Raw genomic sequence first — 19,615 nt, 5'->3', positions numbered from 1 at the left:
TGCATTCTGTCAGCAATGTAACGCGGCAGTAACGTATAGAGACCTCGGCTTGTAACTATACTCTAATTACTATTTAGAAAATTATAACGCATTAAATTACTCCGTTACTAAAATATTAATCAAATTACTGTAATGCGTTACTAAGTAATGCGTTACTGCCCAACACTGCTGACGTGACATTGCAGTTCTTCGACATCATGAAAGTTTAAACTTCTGATATATGGTTCTCTTTCGAGCGTTCACTCTAAATTGCGAAGATCGTGATGGGAACTCCTCCTCTTCTCCGAAATCCTGAAACCTTATAGGATAACGCCAGTACAATAAACTGGCCAATTGTCACTAATTATGCGAGCACTGTATTTATAATCTCTAAAAGACATCTCAGTTCATCGCAATCTCACAAATCTCTGTTATAAATATGTTATAAATATATATTTATTATGTATAATAAATATATGCATAATGAATCTTTCATAATGTATACAATTCGTGTGTTATAATGAGAGGATTCGTGAGCACGCAGATTTCAGCACTGCATTGCTCAACGCTGCAAACACGCGTTCTAGCCTAAATAGAAACTCTGCATACGCTTGCACCTGTTAATCGTTTATATTTTATATTAGTTCATGCTGCTTTTGTGCAGTAGATGAATAATAATTTATTTGTTTTAGATATTTTATGTTTAGATATTTTTATTTTGCGGGAGTCCCGTGAATGACTCCACAGTGCGTGTGCTACATCCTTTTTACAATCTCCAGATTATAAAACACTGCATTCTGTCAGCAATGTAACGCGGCAGTAATGTATAGAGACCTCGGCTTGTAACTATACTCTAATTACTATTTAGAAAATTATAACGCATTAAATTACTCCGTTACTAAAATATTAATCAAATTACTGTAATGCGTTACTAAGTAATGCGTTACTGCCCAACACTGCTGACGTGACATTGCAGTTCTTCGACATCATGAAAGTTTAAACTTCTGATATATGGTTCTCTTTCGAGCGTTCACTCTAAATTGCGAAGATCGTGATGGGAACTCCTCCTCTTCTCCGAAATCCTGAAACCTTATAGGATAACGCCAGTACAATAAACTGGCCAATTGTCACTAATTATGCAAATCGCATACAAATATCGACAAGCCTGCAGGCAGTATATAATGCGGTGAGACCGACAATTACATCATAATCTTCTTCACGCTGTCATCGTCGAAGACGCACCTGAAGACAAGACAACATCTTCACCGCATCCAATGGCTACCTTCTGCCAAATTTGCATGGGCCCCATCCACCCGACGGACCCGCACGAGCACTGCTTTGCCTGCCTAGGCCTGGCCCACACTGAGGCAGCCTTCTCGGAGTCCAACTGCGTGCACTGCCCTGACTTGCCAGCGCACATTTTGAGGAATTTGGAGGAGCATCGCTTGTGGCCTTACGGGGACGAGGACCACTGCCACCAGCGAGCCCCTGGTGGGCCCTCCCCTCCCTTGGGGTGACGACTACGTCCGGTCCGGTTCCTGTCGCCAGTCCTTTTCACTAACGAGAGCCTTTCACTAACACTGCCCGCTGTTCTTCTTGCTGTTTTACTCAGGAGGGACCTGTTATCTCAAGCGAACGGCTCGATATGGCACCCCAGCCTGGAGCTGTGGAACCTTCATGTGTGGTTACTTCAGGGGTCCTAGAGGGGCTAAGCACCCTGTCTCCCCATGTGCTTGACGCTCATTGAGTCTTATGCACCTTCTACTATAGGCGTCTGTATGCTCTTAAATGGGGAGTGTTCGTGAAATGGTGCTATGATAGAGATATCGACTCGGCAAGCTGTCCCGTGTCGGATGTTCTACGTTTTCCGCAGCACAGGCTAGGTAACGGCACATTACATAAAATGCACGGCGCTTCCTTGCTATTGTTGTTGTGTCTGCCCTGTATTAGTACAGCCGCTCATTTATTCTGGCCAGATTTACTAATGTTGTGTACCTGAGCTAAGATGCTCATTGGTCTAGCTCCGCCTATCAACTATGGGTTTCCCTAGCGGCATCGCTATTGGTTGGGAATTGTGTGTTGTTCTATCCCATGCTTGGTGTGGTCTTAGCCCTTGGTTCGGGCTGATCTTTGCCGCTCTCATGACGGGATTCTATATTGTTCCCATCGCGATCTTCACATGTAGAGTAAACGCTTAAGCTCTTGAAAGAGAACGACTCCGGTTACTGTCGTAACCTCGGTTCCCTGAGAGTGAGAACGAGGCATTGCGAGGGTCACCATGATCGCTGCTAGATCAGTGGGGCAAGCTTTCAGTCTCAGATTCTGAGGTAATTATTGATCTCACTGCATTATATACTGCCAGCAGGCTTGTCAGTATTTGCATGCAATTTGCATAATTAGCACCAGTTGGCCAGTTTATTGTACTGGAATTATCCTATAAGGTTTCAGGATTTTGGAGAAGGGGAGGAATTTTCATTGTGATCTTCTAAATGTCTCGTTCCCACTCTCAGGGAACCAAGGTTACGACAGTAACCAGAGATGTTTTCTGAGCGCACCCATCCGAAGAGCTCGCTGAGAAGGCTGGCTAAGCCATGGTCACACTAGACTTTGAGCATGCTAAATTTCTTTGTGCGCTGCAACGGTCGTGATATGACTTCACGCTCTGCAGTGTCTTTTTAAACACTTAAAATCAACACATAAATAATAATACATCTAAAATGTAAAAACATACAATCTACTCCACTTTCCTGCCGCACTGCAGTTTTAAATTTATGTTATTTTAATTCAGCTACGAGGTCATGCTGTGACGTATCCATCTGCTGTTGGTCACGTGGTTTCACATGATGCGAATTCACAGGTCAGAGTTCACCAAGCTTGAAGTTTGGAACGCAGCGAAATGCGAAACTTTCGCACAAGCTTGCGTTTCCGGTCTGGCGCATTCGCATGCATATGAATGGAAGTCAACGGAACAAAAAGTGCAGTGTGACCGCCCCTTTAGATAGCACGTCACATGAGTACTAAACTACGTTCTCTTTCGCGTCTTATTGCACTTAAACTGTCAAATACACACAAGGATATGTCAAAACACACAAAGTTCACATAAACACAGTCTGTTATGTCTGTGAACGTAAACAGCTGGGAAAGAAATTGCATGTGTGTATTAGATCTGTGTGACAGCAGCGTAATATACCTACTGCTGTCTATGCTGTGAATTTTAATCACAGCAAAACAAAAAGAAAATCACTTACTGCTCTTGACTGAATAATGTTAGTAGCTTATAAGAATGAATTTCGTACTTGAATGCTGGTTTAAAATGATCTAGCGAGGAGATAAACATGGTGGACTGTGTACAGCTCACTCAGGGGAGGAGCTAAGCTAATAAGGAAGAGATCGTTACCAGTCGTGGGCCGGGCCTATTCAAAATGACATCACATTGGAGAACATTCCTGAACGGCTCATTTTGAGACATGTTTCTGATTTATGGGGAAAATAACAAATGGAGTGGATGAATATTTACTACAACAGTGTGGTTGTATACACACACCGCCAACACATAATTATGTTCAAAAACAATACAAAAGTGAATTTTGCATAATAGGTCCCCTCTAAAGAACACAAGATTTCCACTATCATAACTTTTTAAGACTAAAATAATTTTAGAATGGGTTTAGTTAAAACCATAAAAACTGAAATAAAGTATTAAAACAACAGTTAGATGCCAAGGAAACATTTCCCATTTTAGTTTAACTTTATGCATGCACTGACATGACAAACTAAAACTGAAATAGAAGTTAATAAAAACTATATAGACATTAAAAACTAGTAAAACATGACAAAACACAACACAATTATTCAAATTAAAATGAATACTGAAATATAAAAATTAAAAACTAATTTAAACTATTAATAAAAACCTATAATAGCAGCTCAATTATGCTAAAATAACACTGGACAGAACCTCTCATTCTTATTATTGCACATTTTATTGCACACAAGAACAGATTTTTTGTGGGGTTTTTTTGTACAGCACACCTTTATGGAAAAGCCATGAAGAATTTGATTTTTCCCTCTCCACCATAATTATTATTTAGTGACATCACTGTTTTGTGATTGCACATCACGCTGTGCAGCGTCTTTTTAAAAACTTAAATTCAACACATAACAAATAATAATACATCTAAAATGTAAAAACATACAATCTACTCCACTTTCCTGCCGCACTGCAGTTTTAAATTTATGTTATTTTAATTCAGCTACGAGGTCATGCTGTGACGTATCCATCTGCTGTTGGTCACGTGGTTTCACATGATGCGAATTCACAGGTCAGAGTTCACCAAGCTTGAAGTTTGGAACGCAGCGAAATGCGAAACTTTCGCACAAGCTTGCGTTTCCGGTCTGGCGCATTCGCATGCATATGAATGGAAGTCAACGGAACAAAAAGTGCAGTGTGACCGCCCCTTTAGATAGCACGTCACATGAGTACTAAACTACGTTCTCTTTCGCGTCTTATTGCACTTAAACTGTCAAATACACACAAGGATATGTCAAAACACACAAAGTTCACATAAACACAGTCTGTTATGTCTGTGAACGTAAACAGCTGGGAAAGAAATTGCATGTGTGTATTAGATCTGTGTGACAGCAGCGTAATATACCTACTGCTGTCTATGCTGTGAATTTTAATCACAGCAAAACAAAAAGAAAATCACTTACTGCTCTTGACTGAATAATGTTAGTAGCTTATAAGAATGAATTTCGTACTTGAATGCTGGTTTAAAATGATCTAGCGAGGAGATAAACATGGTGGACTGTGTACAGCTCACTCAGGGGAGGAGCTAAGCTAATAAGGAAGAGATCGTTACCAGTCGTGGGCCGGGCCTATTCAAAATGACATCACATTGGAGAACATTCCTGAACGGCTCATTTTGAGACATGTTTCTGATTTATGGGGAAAATAACAAATGGAGTGGATGAATATTTACTACAACAGTGTGGTTGTATACACACACCGCCAACACATAATTATGTTCAAAAACAATACAAAAGTGAATTTTGCATAATAGGTCCCCTCTAAAGAACACAAGATTTCCACTATCATAACTTTTTAAGACTAAAATAATTTTAGAATGGGTTTAGTTAAAACCATAAAAACTGAAATAAAGTATTAAAACAACAGTTAGATGCCAAGGAAACATTTCCCATTTTAGTTTAACTTTATGCATGCACTGACATGACAAACTAAAACTGAAATAGAAGTTAATAAAAACTATATAGACATTAAAAACTAGTAAAACATGACAAAACACAACACAATTATTCAAATTAAAATGAATACTGAAATATAAAAATTAAAAACTAATTTAAACTATTAATAAAAACCTATAATAGCAGCTCAATTATGCTAAAATAACACTGGACAGAACCTCTCATTCTTATTATTGCACATTTTATTGCACACAAGAACAGATTTTTTGTGGGGTTTTTTTGTACAGCACACCTTTATGGAAAAGCCATGAAGAATTTGATTTTTCCCTCTCCACCATAATTATTATTTAGTGACATCACTGTTTTGTGATTGCACTAACCATTCAGCAAATATCATCTCAGTGTTTTCACTCTTTACAAAATTAGTTGAATATCACAGGACAGAAGTCACAGACTGCTTATCTATATACATGCCAACATACCAATTGTTATCAATAGTGAAATTTACAACCATACAGAGTATAGAGTAGACATTATTGCTAGACTCATTGATTTCCCTCCAGTCTAACAACACTACTCACACCATATCCATTTCTATGTAATATAGAAATATTAAAAACACTTCAACTAGAATTTATAAAACTAGGCAAATCGTAGTTAAATATAGACAGTAAATATTTAATTTTGTGTACTCTCATACTTAATAACAAACAGGTCTAAATCTACATAAATAACAAATAACCCTAAATATTCCCTATATAACTTTTTCAATTCTATGAACATTGTATTTTCCAATTACAACTATTAAAATGAATTGTTTTAGGAGGAAGATCTGAAATTTCACTAAAAAAATTCAGTACACATGTATTATATTCTATAACAACCAGTTACAAACCTCTTTTTAAAAACATCCATCCAAAAAACAACTATCAAAAATACAATCACATTAAATTACTACTACAGGCAAGCCTGTGCTGTTGTTGTTGTTGTTTAAATATATATTCGTTTATCGCTAAAAGACCTATTATGTTTCTGCAAATATTCCCACACGTACATGAATCATCAAAGACAAATGATCAGTCTCTATGAATTCAGAAGTATTGCTACAGTCAGTGCAAACAGATTAAAGACAGAATTACCACAACGTGATTACTTGGACAATAACTACAGGAAATAAACAGTCTTTATATAACCAGTGCTATTACATAATCTGATTACAAAAACCAAGTACTTGTAATTAGAGTACAATTAAAAAACAAACAAGTTATCAGAGTAAAGTTACTTTTTCATGGACTACATGCTGACATATTGATTACATTACCATCAGTCAACAGAAATAAATGAATCTGTGATTTACTGATGAGTTGTCTGTTTGGTTAACCGTTGTCATTCCAAATTATGTCTTATATCCACAGCAAAAGTTAACTAGAAAACTTTAATAGTCTGCTATACAAGTTTACTTTTGTGTGATGAGTGTTGATTGATTCTTAAAGGGATAGTTCACCCAAAAATTCTATCACAAAAGAAGATATTTTGAAGAATGTTTGTAACCGTTGGAGACCATTGACTTTCATTGTATGGACAAAAACAAAACACTTGATACATTTCTCAAAATATTTTCTTTTATGTTCCACCGAAGAAAGTAAGTCATACAGGTTTGGTTCGACACCAGGGTGGGTAAATGATGACAGAATTTTCATTTTTGGGTGAACTAGCTCTATAATTCACAAATTAGTGATTAATTTTTCATCAAAACATGCAATAATAAAAAAATCAATCTAAGGCTATTTGTGCTGTTGTGTGTGCAGTAGTTTAAGGAAAATGCTCCTTTTTGGTCTTTTTTGCATTTTTGTCAGAATAATACAATAGTGCTCTCTGGAGAAAGCAAATTTGGATAGAGGACTCATATTTTAGCTGGAAGCAACGGTTTGAAGTAAAAAATGTATTGATGGATTTGTTTCTTACAAACACAAAGTTTTTCGTTTCACAAGACATTAACTGCTGGACTGGAGTGGTGTGGATTATTGTGATGTTTTTATCAGCTGTTTGGACTCTCGTTCTGACGGCACCCATTCACTGCAGAGCATCCATTGGTGAACAAGTTCTGAAATGCTACATTTCTCCAAATCTGTTCCCATGAAGAAATAAACTCATCTACATCTTGGATGCCCTAAGAGTGAGTACATTTTCAGCACATTTTCATTTTGGGTGAACTATTCCTTTAAGTAAAAAAGAATAGTTCAGGTAACAGTACGGCTGAACATCAGAGATTTCCCTTCATGCTTAAAGCATTTTGTAAACACTCTAGTCCAGCTCCACTATGGATTTTTCATTTCCTAAAAAGTGAGAAAGGGCCACATATATAGGCTGAAACATTGTGAACGGCGGAGTAATACAAACTGTGAAACGTCCCAGTGCTGTTATACTCTCAATTGGTGCTCTTGCAATGCAGCTCAGCCAATCAGAACATAGCAACAGAACTACCCTTGTGAAAAAGAAGTGTGCTTAATTGTATTAAATGTGCACTTGTAGTGTACTTCAAATCTTAAAAGAATATTTTTTTAAAAACTGCATATAATAGTAATGACATGCAAGGCCACTTAAGTGACTTAAAGAGAGAAAACACACTTAAGTACACTTTTAAAAAATACACTAATAATGTCAAATTTACTTTTAAATCATTGTTTTAATAATCTTTTGTCATGTTTTAAAGAAGTACACTTTTGATGTGTTGACTAACATACTGAAGCACATGTAAAGTACTTGATTATAATTTTAACTGTATTGTTATTCAATATCGCATTCAAAGTTAATATATTTTAAATGTACTAGATTCCAACTTCATCATTACAAATATGTAATTAGAAATATATTTAAATACTTTACAATTCAACAATATTTCAAAAACAACAGAAGTAATTATACAATTACATATAAAGGTGTACTTAAGTCCTACTTAAGTGGGTCAAAAAACACTCCTAAGTTCAACTAATTGCATTTAATATACATTTAAACTATAACACAATTTCATTAATTGCAAAGAACATGCAATTAAGTGTCTGAAAATATTACATTCAGTTCACACTTAAGTATATTCATTTAAAGTATGTTATGTCCATAACACGTATTCTTTAAATTAAGTATGCTAAAAATGTACTTCTTTTTTACAAGGGTAAAACACTCCCAAGAAGAATTACTGAAGTCATAAGCAGGTAAACAGTGCCTGATTGTAACTTTAGTGTTTCTGGAAGTTGTCAGCATCCTGGGTCGACTGAAGACAGAAATCATTATATTATACAGTAAACCTTCCAGCTTGAAGCAGTGCTTAATTAGGCATTCAAAAACCGTTCCTGCTGTGGTCAGAACAAACAACTGACCGGATCTTGAAAACCATGCTGAGGTTGTTTCTGCAGAGCACAAAATTTCCTCTTGCTGCTACACTGTACGCAGCCATGAAATCAGTCAAGATTTAGTACCTGATCTACAGTAAAAACACTATAAAAATGAAACCAAAACAAGAACGCACTGAAGAGTGTGTCAGCGCCTCTAGAGCTGACCGAAGAGGATGGAGCAGAGCAGAAAGATGGAGTAAAGGAGCATGAGACCAAGACCTAGTTTCCGATCCAGCTTCCAGCCGTTTAGATGCACACTCAGGACCTACAACACAAATACACACACACACAGACAGACAGACAGTCAACATGGACACTAACAGCATTGTGTATGTGTGTAAACGGTGCGATTGGGGGATTTCGGTGCCTCTGCTTTTAAAATCCCACTTTCTGGTCATTCATTTTTATTCCTGTGTCTGGTCAGACGGGATGCATTTCCCATTTCCGACAGAAGATGGTGATGCATGTTTTCCTACTGGCATATTGAAACATGTTTTATAGATTCGACTGAGTGGAACATGAGTAATCTGATTAATATTACATTATAATTTTAGGGCTAATGTTTATAAATGGCAGGTCAACAGTTTCACTAGCGATTGCCGTCATCAGCATGAGGCGAGATTTGTTACAGATGTTAGTTCTGTCACTGCAAATAGCCTAGTAAAATGTGCACGTCACTACGACTTATTCTGTACTAATATGGATAAAGATAAAAGATTGTTAGGATAGATGGCTGAAATGTGTTCAAAATGTTTGACAGCTTACCTTAATACCACACGAGATCTGTAAATAGTATACATACATTTATATTCATGTTAATTGTTTATATATCTAATTTTATATATATTTAAAATTATATTTTATATTTAATTAATATAATAGTTAAATTAATATAATATTGAAATATTTAATTTTTACTGATCATTTTTAAATGAATTACACTATACTTTCTAAATTACACTGTCTACATTTCTACATTAAAATTTCAATGATGACATTCTTGTTCAAATATGTTTTTTTTATTTTTTCCAAATATGTGATGGTGATAAACAGTTTGTGTATACAAGTTTTATTATTTTTTTAATGTTCAGTAAAAGTTTTATTTTATTTTATTATTTATACACAGGGCTTTACACAACTTCATATTACAATTATTTATAAATTCAGTGAACGTCTGTTCAGAGAAATATTGGAAATTGCGTAGCCTCATTTATTTATTTTATTTTTAAATTAAACTGAATTAATTATTAGCTTTTCATCAACTCATGAACCCTCTGCAGTTCCCTCACCAACCCTGCTGTAGAGCAGTGGTCCATCATGTGAGATGAGCTCAGTGTAGATTTCTATGAACTATTCGTCTTTCTTTTATAGAATATTTTTATATTTTAAAACGAATTTGCCAATTAAGCCTGTGAGATCCGTGGCGGTGCAAAGTCTTAACAATTCTGGAACCCCAAACCCTCTGTGTGTTCTTGTATGTTGTGATTAAGGCATTACTCACCGTGAGGAAGACTGATGCGAGCAGCAGGATGACCGAATAGACCAGGCCTTTATTATTGATGAATATCTGACAAAAGACACAGAGCGGTCAGAGGAAAGCATCAGCGGAAACACATCTGCACTGCACGAACAGTAAAATAAATCAAACACTCACTGCTGATCCATGGTCTACTACTAGCGTCCTCAGAGCCCAGGGGAAGCCCAGTCCCAGCAGGATGTCAAAGATATTGCTGCCAATGGAGTTTGACACTGCCATGTCCCCCATTCCTGAGACACAAAATACGATGAGAGTGTAATGTATTTTACAAATAACATGCTAAAACAACATACCGAAACATGCTTAAACGTGCTAGCAATGTGTTAAAACATGCTAGTAACATGTTAGCAACGTTAAAATATGCTATCAGAATGCTAAATCATGCCACAAACATGCTAAAATATGCTATTGAAATGCTAAAATGTTGCAAAGCATTCCAGCAATGTGCTAAAACAAGCTAAACAATGCTAACAACATGAGACAAGCTAACCGCATGATAAAACATGCTAGCAATTGCAAAGCAACACTCTAGCAACCATCCATAACCTCCTAATGGTGGTCCAAAACCCAAGCAGCAACCTAGCAGCCACCCAGAACACCCTAGCAACTGCATAGCAACTCCCTAGCAACCACATAGCAAAATCCTAGCAACCATTATCTATCTATCTATCTATATTAGACTATATGGCCTTAAAACCTTCAAAATTCTAGCGTTTAAAACTACTTTATACTTAAAACAATTTCAAATTTAAAACCTTCAAACTTCAAGATTTTATATAAAATGATCTTAAAGATAAAAGCATGCATACAAACATTTTTCTGTGCATGTAAAGGTTACACACCTTGGCGGGCGACGATGAGGCTCGCCATGCAGTCGGGTACACTAGTGCCAGCAGCCAGGAAAGTGATTCCCATGATGTAATCAGGAATACCGAGTGTGTAGCTGATGATGGTGACCTGCAAAACACACCAGATAATGACACAAATCAGCATAATCGACCAACTCATAGAATGAATAGTAAAGACTGCTAGATTTAATAAGAGTGTCTATTTTTCATCTTTTTCTTACCATCCACACCATGAGGTAGGAAAAAATAGCAATCCAGAGGGTTGATGCAATGAAGGTGATCATGAACCAGCGATGCCAACGCGGCAAAACACAGTTAGGCACTGTGTAATACAGCAGAACAGCCAGCGGCCAGGACACAAGCCACTTCAGACGCGCACAGTAGCCAGCTAATGCACACAAGACACAGAGACTAAATAACCAAAGAACATTTTCAAAGTACTATTTTGATTACTTCTGAATACATTTTTTTGGAAGAAAAAAAAATATATGCATGTATGTATGTACTGTATGTATGTATATACACAATTATTTACTGTGATGGACAATAATTGTCCTATCTTAAAGGAATAGTTCACCCAAAAAGTAATCCACCCCACTCCAGTCCATCAATTAACGTCTCGTAAAGCCAAAAGCTGTGTGTTTAAGAAACAAATCCATCGTTAAGACATTTTTAACTTTAAACTGTTACTTTCCGCTAAAATATGAGTCCATAATCCATAATGATGCTTCCTCCAGTGAAAAAGTCCATCTCCTGTTGTCTCTCACATCAAAATCCACCCACATATTTATTTAGAGCTGTTTTGGACTGTTTTGGCTTGTAAACGGTGGTTGATCTGTGCAGATTTCTCTCCTGATTGAGACGAGATGACTTCACTGGAGAAAGCAATATTATGGATTATAGACTAATTTTTTAGCCGAAAGGTACAGTTTAAAAAAAAAAAAAAAAACATCTTAATGATGGATTTGTTTCTTATAAACAGGCAGCTTTTCGCTTCACGAGACATTAATTGATGCACTGGAGTGGTGTGGATTACTTGTGGATTATTGTGATGTTTTTATCAGCTGTTTGGACTCTCGTTCTGACGGCACCCATTCACTGCAGAGCATCCACATTCCTACATTTCTCCAAATCTGTTCTGCTGAAGAATCTAGTGATGGCCGCTTTTGAAACACTGCTTCATGAAGCTTCGAAACCTTTGCGAATCAGTTGTTTCGAAACAGTGGTTCGGAGCGCGTGTCAAAATGCCAACGTCACGTGATTTCAGTAAACGACGCTTCGTTACGTCATAACTGTTTCAAAAACGTTTCTACATTTTAATAGTTCGCCTTAGGGGGGCGATCTCTGTGAACCCGTGAATCATGCGAGCGGCGAACCACTGCATCAGCGTCTATGGTTATACGATCTCGGATCAGTTTGATCAATTTGTAGACATTTTTAATGAGACATTTGTGTAATTAAAAGGATGAGTAGTAGTTAATAGTCTCTTACTGGCCTGTTTAGACAAGCTCTCCATAAAACAAACAAAACAAGCCCTTGCAAATTAATAATAATTATTTTAAAGACGCATATTTTACAGACACTTCATTTTTAATGGTATTTTATTATTTTGATTGCATTTAATATATTATAGTTTCAAGAAAGCATTTGCACTGGGTTTGTAAAAGCTGTTTTTATGCATGTTTTGGCATGTTTAGTTTTTGTTGCATTTACACAGTTTTGACCAGCAGGCGTCACCAGCGTGTGGTGTTTCGAGCGCTTCGAAACAGTGAATCATTTTGCGACGCAATTGGTGCATACATGTTTTAATACTAATAATTTGCATTCGATCTGGTTTCGTGCACTAACCAGGAATATGGAGAGGTTTGAACATTTCGTCCCCGTCCTCATCCTCTTCCTCAGGCTGAGAGTTTTCCACCTCCACCTTCGCTCCTTTCTTACTATCCGTCATTTCTGTGTCCTCAGGTGTCTGCTGTGCTTCAACACTTCCTCCGTTTACTATCCCTCTAGAACCGAATGTCTTCCCTGAGGTCCTGCTCATCTTATTCTCCTGGAGCAGTCTCTGTCTCTGAGCAGAGCAAAGGAAAAGAGAGGAACTGACATTTTGGTGTGTCATTAGTGTCAGTGCCAGTTGCATCATTCAGGGTTAGACAAGATTCTGAATTCAAGAATTGACTCCCTTTTCAATTTATCAATTGGGGTAATTTATAATGAAAAAAAATTGCACCAAGAAATTGCTTGTAAATCTCAAATAATTACAAAGAAACACCATTTAACATTTTAACTAATATACATTTTTAAAAATGAAATTGTATTTTCTTGTAAAACATGTTCCAATAATCTTTTTTTATTCATAACTTAAATTTTTTTTTTTACAGTGTGACAAAAAACTACATAAATTTTGATAAACCGTTCTATTTATTTCCTGATATATAGAACATGTGATATGCATAATAAAAATAACTTATCAGACATATTTGTCTTCAGTACTATCAAAACATCCATCAAGTTAAATAGTGATTTTGTAAACCAGCACCACAAATATCTACGGTCTACCACATTATTTTTTTTACAACTGAAAACAAAGTTTTATATAACTCTAAAATATGTGTGTATATAATTAATAAAAACAATCAATTTTATTACTACACTCAAAAAAATAATAATTCACTTGCTAGTAACTTTCACAATTAATTAGCCTATAAAGAAACAGCAAGTAACATTGAATTAAACATGACATTATGAAGTAGAAAGGCTAGAATATAAGTATTTTCTCATAAAACATGTTTGATTTATTTACAACTTCTACTACAGTTCAATAGTGAGCAAATTTGAACTTTTCCCCCCACAACATTTGTGTATTAAATATAAATTTCTAAACATTTTTCTAAATATTTATGACTATTACAAATTCCAGACATATTCCATATCCAATTTATTTCTACTGAAAAATATATTAAAAACTACACTTGTATGAACCATTTACATTAATTTCTTTCTTTTTCATTCCATTTTAATAATCATTTCCATAATATTAATTTTCATTTCAAATAATACAAATATAATCATGCATCCTCTTTACTACCTCAATTCAAATACAGGAATTGAATCGGAATTCAAAGGACATACTCTGTATTAGGTAACAAAAAAAATTATTAAATAAAATAAAAGAGTGATGTTGGAGTTCACCTCACTGATGAGCATGCGTCCAGCCATAGTGAGACGGGTGCGTGGAGAGAAATGTGGTGTGATCATGACACGCAGTCCAGCCTCTGGGAATGAGAGCTGGTGTGGCCTTAAGATGAGCAGCTCATCCACCATCACTACTGGTGACTCCTGCGGCGAACCTGCTGGAGCTGACAACAGATACAAGTAAAAATAGCTTCTGCTTCAGGACCCAGATTCTATACTGGATATGCATGTTACGAGAAGCAATGCATTTCATGCAAAACAAAAGCAATGCAAAACATACATGCATGCATGTACCTTTCCTCAACAGCACCATGGAGGTGTTGCCGTTTGTTCCCACTTCATCAGCCTCTTTATCTCTGGACGTTTGTCTCCTGACACAACATTGACCCGGACTGCCACATGATCTCTGAACAAAGCTGGCAATCTGACTGTTAAACCTACAAAATGAAATTAAAGAGATAGTTCACCAAAAAATGAAAAATACCCCATGATTTACTCACCCTCAAGCCATCCTAGGTGTATATGACTTTCTTCTTTCAGACGAATACAATCAGAGTTATATTTAAGAATGTCCTGGCTCTTCCCAGCTTTATAATGGCAGTAAATGGGTGTTATTCAATTATTATACATTCTGCAGTTTCACAGTTGACTTATATAAACTTCGAAAGTTTCTCCAAGGGTTTTTGAGTCGCTGTTTCTTTTGAAGGCATCTGCTGGCAACATAAAGCACACCAGCATCCAAAACACAACATATTCTTCATCTTTTCAACAGGGCTGTTGTATCTGTATGGAATAAATATGTACTATCTTGAATTATCAACATCTCTGTGACAAAACATGCTTCAGCTTCCCTCCTCCAACCAAACAGAGAGGAGGGATGTTTATCTGAGGCTTGAAGAGCTCAAGCCTCCCCTAATGGCCTTAAAAGGTGCTTAATGAAGGTTGTTGTCATGTAGCAGATCCTTATCTCTCTAGGATCTATGTTGTCTCTACAACACTCGTACTCATCAGCTCTCCTTTCCAAACAAATGCAACATGCTCCTCTCTCTCATACACATGCAAGAGGTGTCATGCATTTGCAATTCCAGAGCAATAAAGAGAAGAGAAGCTAGCAAACGGATATGATTGAAGCAACAGGGAGGTCTGTGTAAATGTATAGCTTCAAGACATTTCGGGGTGTGGGCTATTATTTGATCTTTAAAATGAGTTGCAAACTCTTCAAACTTAATATTCATCCCAGAAAAAGACTTAAGTATTAATTTTTTTAAGTGTAATTTAATTTTTTTGTGATTATCTGTTGTTATTAGACCTCGAGGATGAGTTGCAAACGCTTCGAATTTTATTTTCATTTAAAATTTAGAGCAAAACCTCCAGAAAAAGACATTCATTTTATTCGTATTAATTTTATGATTGTTTGTTGTACAATTTTCCTGGTTGCTCCCAAGGTTTCTTCCTCTCAAACGTAACCATCTAGGGAGTTTTTCCTTAACACATTAGCATTCAGGCAGTTTTCAGGCACAAGTTTCAGCAACACTTCTTTGAAACACAGTATTTATTGTTAAAAAAGTGCTATGCTAATAAAACTGACTCAACAGCTGTCTTTTTTTATGATTGTATCATAGGTTCTCTCCTGTTAAGTATTTTTGTAATAGTACTTCATTATTAATAAGTATTAATAAATAACAATATTTTTTGCGTTTTGCATTTATGTTTTTAAATATCTTGTGAAAAAGTACAGTTTTGCATACTTTTAATAAGTGTACTTATTATAACATACTTTGGAAGTGCAAACTGAATGTAATGTTTTTGAACACTTAATTAAATGGAAATGTACTGTAGATTAAATTTATATTAAATGCCCACTTAATTAGGACTTAAGTACATCAATATACGCAATTTCATGATTATTTCTATTGTCTTTTAAATTTAACAAACTTTTAATTTGACATCATTACAAAGTGCACTTTGTAAAAGTGTACTTAAAAAACTACTATCAGGATTCGGTGAAAAATTAGTGCTAAAAAGGTGTGAACAGTTATTGTTGCGACTGACCTTATTGCATATGCTTTTGAAGGAGTTTCCCCTTCGGATGCAAAATTTATGGGAGGAGAGTATTCAAATGAATCACGCAGCATGATTTACTAATATTTGCGGTAGTCAATTTACTGGCATTTGTGCCATAATTAAATGCCCAAAAAAGCATGTCTTAAACCAGATGCTAATTTGTGCTGTTCTTAGTAGATTCCGATGGTCATTATGGAAGAGATCTGGCTGTGTCTGCATTCTTTAATGTGTGCATTGTCATAAGATCAACTGCAGAATTTTCCACTCCCATCATCGCTTTTATGGGATTATGAAAACAGCATGATACTCACTTCATGATAAGGATGTAGACTCCATACATGGAGATCAGAAGCACTGATTCCCACCTATAACAATGCATTAATGGACACAAAGATCAATAATACAACTCACATTTACATTACATCCATGCATTTAGCAGACACTTCATCAAAAAAGCAATTCGTCAAACATATTAACTTCCTAATGTTTCTAAATAATTACAGTACTGTAATACCTCTGCAAATATAATACAATGTTTCTCATCTGCTTGAACATGTGGACATGGGTGTAGAGGAAACACACAGTGGCGCGACTTACCATACAACTCTTTCATCATAAATAACCTGGATAAAATGAGACATTGAAGGGGTTAAATGAATGTTAATTGCTGATGAAGTCGTCATGTATAATTTGAATTAAAACTCTACTGAAGGAAATCTAGAGACTAGCGCTGGGAGTCATTATTGGGGCCATGTTCATACCTTAATAAAACAGAGGAGAAACTGCATTATACTATTTCCCTCTCTCTTTTGTCCTCTCTCATATGTACAGTCAAACATACTCACCAAAATCAAGGCCAGCACTGAGAAGATGTAGTACAGCGAGTCTCTGAACAGAGACCACCAGGTCAGGACCACCGTCTAGGGCAGAAATGGACAAAAGACACACAAGAAACTGTGGCAAAATGCGTATTTCAGGTGTTCAATGTGATTCCAATGAAAAAAGGCTAAACTAACTCTTTTAAACTAACTCTTATCATTAATACTATTTACCTCCTTTGATACTTTGATAGACAGATAGATATAGATAGATAGATAGATAGATAGACAGACAGACAGATAGACAGATAGATAGATAGATAGATAGATAATGTCTACCTGACGGGCAAAGATGCCACACACTCCAATTATGACCAGTATGTTGAAGACAGCTGACCCAACAATGGTACCGACGCCAACATCTCCCTTTGTGATAAACACACCTGCCAGTCAAGCACATGAATAATGGTCACAGATGCGATAAAGTCAAAATCACATTAATCATTTAACAAATTGCACATTTTACTGTGTGGTTTAAATTTTGAATTCAGAGGGCTTGGTCAAATATATTAATATTCACCCAAGAAATGCACAGTTTGGCCATTTAACCCTATAAATCCTTCTGTATCGTTTTTGATACACAAATCTCTAAATATCTAAATTATTGGCATGATCAAAACTTTGTTGATAAAACTGTTGCACACAATCTACCACATTCATTCTGTCATGTGATTAATAGTTCATACTTTTTAGCAAGTAAAAGTTATTTTAGTATTGTAATTGTACAAATGTGCACCTTCAGCTCATGACTCAAGTGTCCTTCAGCTCATGACTCAAGCCAGAAACAGCTGGCTGAACAAATAACTGAAATGGAGCAACAGTACCCAGACTCTCTTTTAATCATTCTTGAAGATTTTAACAAATCAAATCTTTCCCGTGAACTGCCAAAATACAAACAGAAAATACAAAATACAAACAGCGCATTACATTGAGGGGCAGTCGTGGCCTAATGGTTAGAGTCGGACTTGTAACCTGAAGGTTGCAGGCTCGAGTCTCGGGTCCGGCAGGAATTGTCGGTGGGGGAGTGAATAACCACTGCTCTCTTCCACCTTCAAAACCACAACTGAGGTAAGACCCTTGAGCAAGGTACCGAACCCCCAACTGCTCCCTGGGTGCCGCAGCAATATGGCTGCCCACTGCTCCGGGTGTGTGTTCACAGTGTGTGTGTGTTCACTACTGTGTGTGTGCACTTGGATGGGTTAAATGCAGCGCACAAATGTCCCACCAGACAGTAATATAGATCACTGATCAGATCACTGTTACACCACAATAAAGGATGTATATCACTCTGTCCCATGGGCAGCTTTGGGGCTCTCTGATCACTGTCTAGTTCATCTTATACCAACAGGCAGAAACTGAAATCAGTTAAACCTGTACTAAGGACTGCACTGACTGGAGTGTTTTTTAAGCTGCAGCCACTGATCTGGACGAGCTCACAGACACTGTAACTTATATCAGTTTCTGTGAGGATATGTGCATCCCTACCAGGACATTCTTATCATTCAATAATGATAAACCATGGTTTACTTGGAAATTCAAACAGCTTCGTCATGCCAAAGAGGATGCTTACAGAAGTGGGGATACAGTGGGGGAAATATTGATTTGATCTCCTGCTGATTTTGTACGTTTGCCCACTTACAAAGAAATGAAGGGTCTGTAATTTTTATGGTAGGTTTATTTTAACGTATAGAGACAGAATACCAACCAAAAAATCCAGAAAAAAACACATTATATAAAGGTTAGAAATTGATTTGCATTTCAGTGAGTGAAATAAGTATTTGATCCCAAAGCAAAACGTGACTTAGTACTTGGTGCAGAAACCCTTGTTGGCAAGCACAGAGGTAAGACATTTTTTGTAGTTGGTCACCAGGTTTGCACACATCTCAGGAGGGATTTTGATTTACTCCTCTTTACAAATCCTCTCTAAATCCTTAAGGTTTCTTTAAGGCAACTCGAAGTTTCAGCTCCCTCCACAGATTTTCTATAGTATTGAGGTCTGGAGACTTGCTAGGCCACTCCATGATCTTAATGTGCTTCTTCTTGAGCCACTCCTTTGTTGCCTTGGCGGTATGTTTCGGGTCATTGTCATGCTGGAAGACCCATCCATGACCCACCTTCAGTGTTCTGGCTGAGGGAAGGAGGTTCTCATCCAAGATTTTACAGTACATGGCCCCGTCTATTTGCCCCTCAATGCGGTGAAGTCGTCCTGTACTCTTAGCAGAAAAACAGCCCCACAGCATAATGTTTCCACCTCCGTGCTTGACTGTAGGTATGGTGTTCTTGGGGTCATAGTCAGCATTTCTCTCCCTCCAAACACGGCGAGTTGAGTTAATGCCAAAGAGCTCAATTTTGGTCTCACCTGACCACAGCACTTTCTCCCAAGCCTTCTCTGGATCATTTTGATGTTCTTTGGCAAACTTTAAATGGGCCTGTACATTTGCCTTCTTGAGCAGGGGGACCTTGCGGGTGCTGCAGGATTTCAGTCCATTGCGGCGTAGTGTGTTACCAATGTTTTGCTTG

General features: G+C 36.8%; 1 protein-coding gene across 2 annotated transcripts in view; it reads right to left on the bottom strand.

The window, feature by feature from the left end:
• Nucleotides 1-8,185: 8,185 nt before the first annotated feature.
• LOC107675420 (sodium/potassium/calcium exchanger 3) overlaps nt 8,186-19,615 on the bottom strand; it is a 38,848-nt gene continuing 27,418 nt past the window's right edge. Inside the window, exons 6-17 of one of the 2 annotated variants that reach the window (XM_016469752.1) lie at nt 17,375-17,478; nt 17,063-17,137; nt 16,815-16,840; nt 16,529-16,582; nt 14,448-14,590; nt 14,151-14,317; nt 12,810-13,029; nt 11,183-11,349; nt 10,956-11,070; nt 10,231-10,343; nt 10,078-10,143; nt 8,186-8,841 (exon numbers count right to left, since the gene is read on the bottom strand). In XM_016469752.1, coding sequence (XP_016325238.1) covers nt 8,731-8,841; nt 10,078-10,143; nt 10,231-10,343; nt 10,956-11,070; nt 11,183-11,349; nt 12,810-13,029; nt 14,151-14,317; nt 14,448-14,590; nt 16,529-16,582; nt 16,815-16,840; nt 17,063-17,137; nt 17,375-17,478 — 1,361 coding nt within the window. In that variant the 3' untranslated portion in view covers nt 8,186-8,730. Of the gene's footprint in view, nt 8,842-9,905; nt 10,144-10,230; nt 10,344-10,955; nt 11,071-11,182; nt 11,350-12,809; nt 13,030-14,150; nt 14,318-14,447; nt 14,591-16,528; nt 16,583-16,814; nt 16,841-17,062; nt 17,138-17,374; nt 17,479-19,615 lie in introns of those variants that run through there. The other variant, XM_016469751.1, reaches the window with a different exon arrangement.

Source organism: Sinocyclocheilus anshuiensis, unplaced genomic scaffold (assembly GCF_001515605.1).
Source record: "Sinocyclocheilus anshuiensis isolate Anshui unplaced genomic scaffold, SAMN03320099.WGS_v1.1 scaffold1081, whole genome shotgun sequence".
NCBI lineage: Eukaryota > Metazoa > Chordata > Actinopteri > Cypriniformes > Cyprinidae > Sinocyclocheilus > Sinocyclocheilus anshuiensis.
The sequence above is the reverse complement of the archived record's forward strand: the minus strand, read 5'-3'. Positions and strand labels throughout refer to the sequence as shown.